The following is a 9,541-nucleotide window of genomic DNA, read 5'->3' as shown; positions in this document are numbered from 1 at the left end:
GGGAAAGTTACCACCTGGGGCAGACAGAAACAGCAAACAGCAGGGAAAGTTACCACCTGGGGCAGACAGAAACAGCAAACAGCAGGGAAAGTTACCATCTGGGGCAGACAGAAACAGAAACAGCAAACAGCAGGGAAAGTTACCACCTGCAGCAGACAGAAACAGAAACAGCAAACAGCAGGGAAAGTTACCACCTGGGGCAGACAGAAACAGAAACAGCAAACAGCAGGGAAAGTTACCACCTGGGGCAGACAGAAACAGAAACAGCAAGCAGCAGGGGGAAGTTACCACCTGGTGCAGACAGAAACAGAAACAGCAAACAGCAGGGAAAGTTACCACCTGCGGCAGACAGAAACAGAAACAGCAAACAGCAGGGAAAGTTACCACCTGGGGCAGACAGAAACAGAAACAGCAGGGAAAGTTACTACCTGCAGCAGACAGAAACAACAGGAAAAGTTACTACCTGTGGCAGACAGCAGTCGATCTGAGGCACCAGCAGACAGTGGCCATACTCCATAGGACTGACATTGATGACCAGGGCGTGACGCTGCCCACTGCTCTTTTCTTCCTGTCGGCATTGAATCAGCATGATCAGCATTACAGGCTGCTTCCAGTATCATGATAATAACAGCATTAACAATATGATGATGACGATGTTCATGACAACACCTTAAAGCAGGAAGGAAGCCCCTACAGACACACCTCTCCAACACAATGTTCCCATGACAACACCTTAAAGCAGGAAGGAAGCCCCTTACAGACGGCCTCTCCAACACAATGTTCCCATGACAACACCTTAAAACAGGAAGGAAGCCCTTACAGACAGCCTCTCCAACACAATATTCCCATGACAAAACCTTAAAGCAGGAAGGAAGCACACACAGACAGCCTCTCCAACACAATGTTCCCATGACAACATCTTAAAGCAGGAAGGAAGCCCCTTACAGACAGCCTCTCCAACACAATGTTCCCATGACAACACCTTAAAGCAGGAAGGAAGCCCCTACAGACGGCCTCTCCAACACAACGTTCCCATGACAACACCTTAAAGCAGGAAGGAAGCCCCTTACAGACAGCCTCTCCAACACAATGCTCCCATGACAACACCTTAAAGCAGGAAGGAAGCCCCTTACAGACAGCCTCTCCAACACAATGTTCCCATGACAACACCTTAAAGCAGGAAGGAAGCCCTTACAGTTGGCCTCTCCAACACAATGTTCCCTTGACAAAACCTTAAAGCAGGAAGGAAGCACACACAGATGGCCTCTCCAACACAATGTTCCCATGACAACACCTTAAAGCAGGAAGGAAGCACACACAGGCAGCCTCTTCAACACAATGTTCCCATGACAACACCTTAAAGCAGGAAGGAAGCCCCTTACAGACAGCCTCTTCAACACAATGCTCCCATGACAGCACCTTAAAGCAGGAAGGAAGCCCCTACAGACGGCCTCTCCAACACAACGTTCCCATGACAACACCTTAAAGCAGGAAGGAAGCCCATGCAGACAGCCTCTCCAACACAATGCTCCCATGACAACACCTTAAAGCAGGAAGGAAGCCCTTACAGATGGCCTCTTCAACACAACGTTCCCATGACAACACCTTAAAGCAGGAAGGAAGCCCTCACAGACGGCCTCTTCAACACAATGTTCCCATGACAACACCTTAAAGCAGGAAGGAAGCCCCTTACAGACAGCCTCTCCAACACAATGTTCCCATGACAACACCTTAAAGCAGGAAGGAAGCCCCTTACAGACAGCCTCTCCAACACAATGCTCCCATGACAACACCTTAAAGCAGGAAGGAAGCCCATGCAGACAGCCTCTCCAACACAATGCTCCCATGACAACACCTTAAAGCAGGAAGGAAGCCCTTACAGACAGCCTCTCCAACACAACGTTCCCATGACAACACCTTCAAGCAGGGAGGAAGCCCATGCAGACAGCCTCTCCAACACAATGCTCCCATGACAACACCTTAAAGCAGGAAGGAAGCACACACAGATGGCCTCTCCAACACAACGTTCCCATGACAACACCTTAAAGCAGGAAGGAAGCCCGTACAGACGGCCTCTCCAACACAATGTTCCCATGACAACACCTTAAAGCAGGAAGGAAGCACACACAGACGGCCTCTCCAACACAATGTTCCCATGACAACACCTTAAAGCAGGAAGGAAGCACACACAGACGGCCTCTCCAACACAATGTTCCCATGACAACACCTTAAAGCAGGAAGGAAGCACACACAGACGGCCTCTCCAACACAATGTTCCCATGACAACACCTTAAAGCAGGAAGGAAGCCCCTTACAGACGGCCTCTCCAACACAACGTTCCCATGACAACACCTTAAAGCAGGAAGGAAGCCCTTACAGACGGCCTCTCCAACACACTGTTCCCATGACAACACCTTAAAGCAGGAAGGAAGCCCTTACAGACGGCCTCTCCAACACAATGTTCCCATGACAACACCTTAAAGCAGGAAGGAAGCCCATGCAGACGGCCTCTCCAACACAACGTTCCCATGACAACGCCTTCACGTGGTGTAACCCTGATTTCGCACAGTTTGTCAATAGTAGTAACAATACTAATACTAATACCAATACTGATAATAATAATAATAATAACATATCTATAATGCACTGGATCTTGTGCAGGGACAAATCAAAGTGATTTTAACACTGAAGACTCATGAACACACACTCCCTTTCTCTCCCTCACACACAAACACACACACACACATACTTATACACACACGCACACTCACACATGCACACTCAAACACACACACACACACACACACATCAACACACAAACACACACATAAACACAAACACACACACATACACACACAAACATATAGCAGATTCATGCACATATACTCCCTTTTTCTCTCCATCACACAAGCACACACACATGCACTCTCTCTCTCTCACACACTCTCTCTCTCTCTCACACACACACACACACACACACATGCACAAACACAAAGAGAAAAATAACAACCTTCTTGGCAAGAACACTGGGAACATAAAACAATCCAGTTTCTCAAATTCCCATGTACCTGAGCGTCAGAGAATCCGTTGGTCACCACACTGCAGTTTTCAGTGTCACCAGCCGTCGCTTCTTCCTTCTCCTCCCCTGTCTCCACTTCTGCCACTGAGCTGGCCTGCAACAGAGCACGAATACGTACGATGGTCAGTCATGTCTGATGATAGCCGTGTCTGACTATGACCAACGGCCATACCACGTTGAAAACACCGGTTCTCGTCCGATCACCGAAGTTAAGCAACGTCGGGCCCGGTTAGTACTTGGATGGGTGACCGCCTGGGAACACCGGGTGCTGTTGGCAACCTTCTTAACCGCGTTGGGTTACACTGCTGGTCAGGCATCTGCCTGGCAGATGTGGTGTAGCGTATATGGATTTGTCCGAACGCAGTGACGCCTCCTTGAGCTACTGAAAACTGAAACTGACTATGACCATCAGGACAGGGAAGGAGGCAACTGCTGTCCTGACTATCTGGGTTAGGAACTGATTATAATAATAATAATAATAATAATCATGGATACTTATATAGCACACTATCCAGAAATCTGCTCTAGGTGCTTTACAAAAACGCTTTTGTTAACATAAAACATGACATCTATGTTACACACACACACACACACACACACACACACACACACACACTGCATACATACATTTTAACATACACGTGTATCTAACAGCTACCCTTACACATACGCACACATAGGCAGGCACAAACTTAGATAAACACACGCACACACACAATACACATTTATATACATGCATGTAGTTATGTATACATATGTATGTATAGTCAAGCACAGCTAACGAAAAGGAAGTGGACCTGCCACAATTGAACTGATTATAGTGGGAGAGTGTCTTGCCAAAGTCACCTCCCCACTCTCCCAGCCAAGAGTGTTTCAGGACAGTGGGTGGTGGGAGTGTCCACAAAGGCCAACTAGCCCCCCAAGGTGCAGCACAAAGAGCCAGAGCAATCTTGCCTCCCAGTTTCAGAGTCACAAGAGACCAAGCTGTAAATGAATTCCAAGTGGTTCTCTCTCCTTTTAACTCACTCAGTACGGCCAGTCCTCTCTTCTCCTCTACACAGACCCCTCAGATGTCCAGTGGGTGTCTGAATGACCCAACCTTTAGCTTCTGTTGTCAGAATTGAGGTATTCTTTGTCAACATTCACCTCTTCAGTATAAGAGCCTTCCGCTTGCAAAATTTTGATGATGGTAACTGGGGTGAAACGCTGTTAACGTCGTCTCTTTCGCCGTTCGTATGGAGAGAGTTAAGCTGAAAAACAATCTGCCCAATTCCTGAAAAGCACTTAAAACATGCGTTCAACCAGAATCACAACCAGTCGTTTGTCCTCAAGAGAGAACATTCATTTTGTTGCAGAGATACAAAGAATTTCACAAAGACCACATAACAAAAACATACATCCGTAACAAGCATACCGAAAACAAACTTGGTTAATAAAACAAAGTGTACACACACCATAACAGCCTTGATTGATAAAACAATGACACACACTATAACAGACTTGGCTGATAAAATGATAAACATTCTGTAGCAGCCTCTGTTGATATATAAATATATAAATATTGACTCAACATAACAGCCTTGATTGATAAAACAATGACACACACTATAACAGACTTGGCTGATAAAATGATAAACATTCTGTAGCAGCCTCTGTTGATATAACAACGACACGCATCATAACAGACTTGGCTGATAAAATGATAAACATTCTGTAGCAGCCACGGTTGCTAAAAACAAAAGACTTTCACCATCAAGAGGCTTACCACAGGCTTGGTCGAAACTGGCATTTTCCCATCGCCGGACGAATGCCTGAGGTTGAAGACCACCTCCTGCAGGGGGACCCTGGTGAAGTTGAACTCCTTGGGGCTGAACGGCTGGCTGATGCTGCGGATGTCCTGTGGTTTCCGACGCTCCTTTGCTCGCAGCAAGTTTAACTGCACAGATTAAAGTTCACTTTCTCAGGGAGGCATCACGGCATTCAGACAAATCCATGTATTTTTTGTATTTGTATTTTGTATTTTGTATTTCTTTTTATCACAACAGATTTCTCTGTGTGAAATTCGGGCTGCTCTCCCAAGGGAGAGCGCGTCGCTATACTACAGCGCCACCCATTTTTTTTGTATTTTTCCTGCGTGCAGTTTTATTTGTTTTTCCTATTGACGTGGATTTTTCTACAGAATTTTGCCAGGAACAACCCTTCTGTTGCCGTGGGTTCTTTTACGTGCGCTAAGTGCATGCTGCACATGGGACCTCGGTTTATCGTCTCATCCGAATGACTAGCGTCCAGACCAACACTCAAGGTCTAGTGGAGGGGGAGAAAATATCGGCGGCTGAGCCGTGATTCGAACCAGCGCGCTCAGATTCTCTCGCTTCCTAGGCGGACGCGTTACCTCTAGGCCATCACTCCACATATATATATGCTCTACCACATCTGCCAAGCAGATGCCTGACAGCAACATAACCCAACGCGCTAGTCTGGCCTGGACTGTGTGCATATGTATTTGTGTACCTTTCATATCGAACTGAAATCATCTTAAGTGTTGACAATCTTCAGCAGTCCATTGCTAATGTATGACTTTTTCAACTCCTTGTTAAATAGTCCAGTTGGTTCACTGTTATAGTTGTTAGTTTTTCATTAGAAATATGTTATATTTTTATGCTTTTTTCTTTCTTTTCTTTTTTTCTTTTAAACAAAACTTAAATCAATCATTTTCTATATGTAACACACACGCGCGCATGCGCGCGCATGCACACACACACGCACGCACACATTCACTTACTTGCATGCGTACACAGTAATTCCCGCCCCTCCACCCACTCGATTTTTTTTTTCCTACCCTCGTCTAATATCACTTAAGTGAAAAGACGTTAAACTAAAGAACGAACGAACTGTATTGCCAAATAAGTGGCTTGACTAGTCCTCCACTTTCCTCCAAGCAAAGTTAAAAATATACATTGTTCGGTATCTCAGATGCAGCTTTTTCGATTCTCTATTGTCGATGAAGCTACAGAAAGTTTCAAGAACAATACCAATAATTTAAATTACACATTTAGATTCAATAGCACAGCCAGCAAAACCAAAGGAAAGGTTTATGTATGTTGCATACAAATGTGTAGACAGACAGAAGAAAAGAAAAGGAAAAGGTAGCAGGAAAAAAAAGGAAGAGGAAACAAGGTAAAGAGACGAACAGAAGTGGAGACACCTACCCTCTTTTCATCACACACCAACACATTAATGCACCTTCACACATACACATGTATGCACGCACACACACACACACACACACACACACACACCAACACAATGTAAACAACCTTTTCAGACTTGGGAACAGCATGACTTCAAACAACAAAAATGTTTTGTTTTTTTGTTTGTTTGTTTTTTTTAATTGTTTTGGGGTTGTTTTTTTTAAATAAAATTATTATTTATTTATTTATGTACGCTTATAGTTGACTTGTTCAAGTTTTTGCGCCTTTTCATATCATTATTATTATTAGTAATAGTTCTTTTTTTTAATATATTTATCTATTATTTATTCATCCTTTTTTTCTTTTTTTTTTCTCAAGGTCTGACTAAGCGCATTGGGTTACGCTGCTGGTCAGGCATCTGCCTGGCAGATGTGGTGTAGCGTATATGGATTTGTCCGAACGCAGTGACGCCTCCTTGAGCTACTGAAACTGAAACTGAAACTCACCTGTGCCACGTAATGTTTCGGCCCGGGGATGATGCGAGTGGTGATGTGATCAATGTCGTATCGGAAAGCTCCACCTTTCATTGCTCTGTCCCATTTCTTTCTCAGCTCCATGTCAAACTGCCCGTTTGAGAAAAGAATGCTTTTCAAAGTTATTCTTTCGACGGGCACAATAGCCGAGTGGTCAAAGCGGACTTTCAATCTGAGGGTTCCAGGTTCGAATCACAGGTACGGCGCCTGGTGGGTAAAGGGTGGAGATTTTTTACGATCTCCCAGGTCAACATATGTGCAGACCTGCTAGTGCCTGAACCCCCTTCGTGTGCATACGGCAAGCAGAAGATCAAATACGCACGTTAAAGATCCTGTAATCCATGTCAGCGTTCGGTGGGTTATGGAAACAAGAACATACCCAGCATACACCCCCCGAAAGCGGAGTATGGCTGCCTACATGGCAGGATAAAAACGGTCATACACGTAAAAGCCCACTCGTGTACATACGAGTGAACGTGGGAGTTGCAGCTCACGAACGAAGAAGAAGAAGAAGAAGTTATTCTTTCTCAGCTCCATGTCAAACTGTCCGTTTGAGAAAAGAATGCTTTTGAAAGTTACATTCACGTTTCACGTCTTCACCCACCTCAGGTGGTCAACATGAACAGCCCAGGAAACTGGGGGAAGGAAAACCATCTAGCATTACACTGACACCTCCAGATCTGACAGAGCTTACTAGTTACCCAGAAAAGAAGACCAATAGCATACATTATATACAAATATATACATATCTATAGACAGACAAAGACTGAAAGACAGAGAGAGCAGTTCTGGCAAATATATCAGATTCAGTGTATACAGGTTAGTTCATTAATTGTTTACAAAATCTTCAAAAGGTACCAGAAAAAAAAAATCACTTTTAAAGTAATGGTGCAAGAACATTACTTTCTTACATTACATCCAATTTTACAATAAAAGAAATGGTTCATCACAAAAACTGATGACACAATTCTGCTTTAAAAACAACAACAACAACAACAAAACAACAACAGTGAATCTTTACCAGTCAGCCACTGTCAACCAACTCTTTTAATTAAAAACTAAAAGTGCCATTTGAAAATATCTTCATGATCTTTATCAATGAAACAACAAATACTCTGCAATTAACAAAAAGAAAAAAAAAAGCATCATAACTGGATTGGGATTCATACACATACATATTCAAATGCGTATACATAAACACACACACACATTCATATAGTTTTACATTATCCTAATCATCTACATAATCATGGCACTATCCAAGCATCAGTATCCTGTTTGTTAACATCTTAGAATACAACTTGAATTCCAGATTCTGTACCCTGCTCAGTTCAAACCCCGAGTCAGCACCCCATGTGTTGGTGGTGGGGTTAAAGTCTTTGTCGCTGTACTCAAATGTATCGCACTCCTGTAACACACAATGGAAATACATTTCTTATCAGTTCAACAATGACACAAAACAAGAAAGAAACATGATTAAAATTTGAAGCACACCTGCAAGAGATACAGAAGGCAAGGAATCAGTTTTACAAGTTTACTGTGCCATCATGTCTTGCAGAGTCGCCAGTCACACAATGTAGTTTTGCAAGCAAAGCATTTAGTTTCAAAACGCAGTACTGTAACAAAATTGACAACATTAGGATCAATCACATAAACCTGTCAGAAACAAAGATGCAACTTGTATGTGTGTATGTGTGTGTGTGTGTGTGTGTGTGTGTATATATATATATATATATATATATATATAAACAGAAAGTCAGACAGCTTAAAAGTAACCAGTTCTGCAGTTGCAAACTGGGTTCACAAAACTTGAATGTCAGCCCTCTTATCAGAAAATTTAGTTCAGGTCAGTATTAAAATGGTCAGTGAAAATCCCAGCCACAGATGCTAACCGTCAGTTGATTCAAGGATTTGCCTTTCCCAGCATGTGAACATCAACGTGTGGGGAAACAGCTGATGTGGACACACCGGAAACTGAAGCAGCATCTCTGCACATAGGCTGCCCTCAGCAATCAGCAACAGGGTCTTTTTTTTTTTCTTAGTGGACTAAATGCAGCAGTGAGATTTGTTTCAGTTAAACACTTTGGTGTCCAAATAGTACTGTATGTGACTTCAATGCAACATTCCAAAACTGTTGCCAACACAGAACTGTACAGGGGTTTTGGTGGGATTTGAACCTGCATCCTCCTATTCAGCAGTCCAAGACTGTAAACACCAACCATTGTGACAAGACAGACATGACAGACCCCCCCCCCCCTCACCCCTCCTCCCCCCAGCCCCTGACCCTCCATCCCTTGTTTGAAGTATAGTTGACACGTTGCTGGGCCCAACGCTCAGCTCACAACACTGACTGACAAAATTGTACAGTTGGGCCAACAGCAAAGTGTGAGCTGTATGATGAATGGTTGATCCATTGTAATGGGAAGTCATTTGCAGCTTAGTTTTTTTTTTGTGACGGACTATATGACTCTATGAGGAAAGATCGCACTGGCTCTCAGTGCTGCAGCCTTGGGGACTGGTTGGCCTTTGGGAACCATCCCAACGCCCACTGTCCGAGACAGTGGGGATGTAACTTGGGTAAGATACTCTTGACTATAATCAGATTCTATCCCAGATAGTTGGGACAGCAGTTGCCTCCTCTGCTGTTCTCATGGTCATAGTCGGACACGACGGACTATTATCAACACGAATGTTTTGATTTTCGTCAATGATACACTCCAGCCCATCACAATGTGTAT

General features: G+C 43.8%; 1 protein-coding gene and 1 non-coding gene across 3 annotated transcripts in view; one reads left to right on the top strand and one right to left on the bottom strand.

The window, feature by feature from the left end:
- Window positions 1-9,541, bottom strand: part of LOC143295686 (GDP-D-glucose phosphorylase 1-like) — a 28,490-nt gene that overhangs the window by 17,950 nt on the left and 999 nt on the right. The window contains exons 1-6 of one of the 2 annotated variants that reach the window (XM_076607305.1): window positions 8,696-9,001; window positions 8,125-8,211; window positions 6,777-6,893; window positions 4,845-5,015; window positions 3,069-3,173; window positions 464-568 (exon numbers count right to left, since the gene is read on the bottom strand). In XM_076607305.1, the coding sequence (XP_076463420.1) occupies window positions 464-568; window positions 3,069-3,173; window positions 4,845-5,015; window positions 6,777-6,887 (492 nt within the window). In that variant the 5' untranslated portion in view covers window positions 6,888-6,893; window positions 8,125-8,211; window positions 8,696-9,001. Of the gene's footprint in view, window positions 1-463; window positions 569-3,068; window positions 3,174-4,844; window positions 5,016-6,776; window positions 6,894-8,124; window positions 8,212-8,695; window positions 9,002-9,541 lie in introns of those variants that run through there. The other variant, XM_076607304.1, reaches the window with a different exon arrangement.
- On the top strand, window positions 3,238-3,356 carry LOC143296752 (5S ribosomal RNA). Its single transcript, XR_013057173.1, has one exon. It is a non-coding gene; the product is annotated as a 5S ribosomal RNA (ribosomal RNA).

This window comes from Babylonia areolata, chromosome 21 (genome assembly GCF_041734735.1).
Source record: "Babylonia areolata isolate BAREFJ2019XMU chromosome 21, ASM4173473v1, whole genome shotgun sequence".
Classification (NCBI taxonomy): domain Eukaryota; kingdom Metazoa; phylum Mollusca; class Gastropoda; order Neogastropoda; family Buccinidae; genus Babylonia; species Babylonia areolata.
This window is presented reverse-complemented; position numbering and strand designations above follow the sequence as displayed.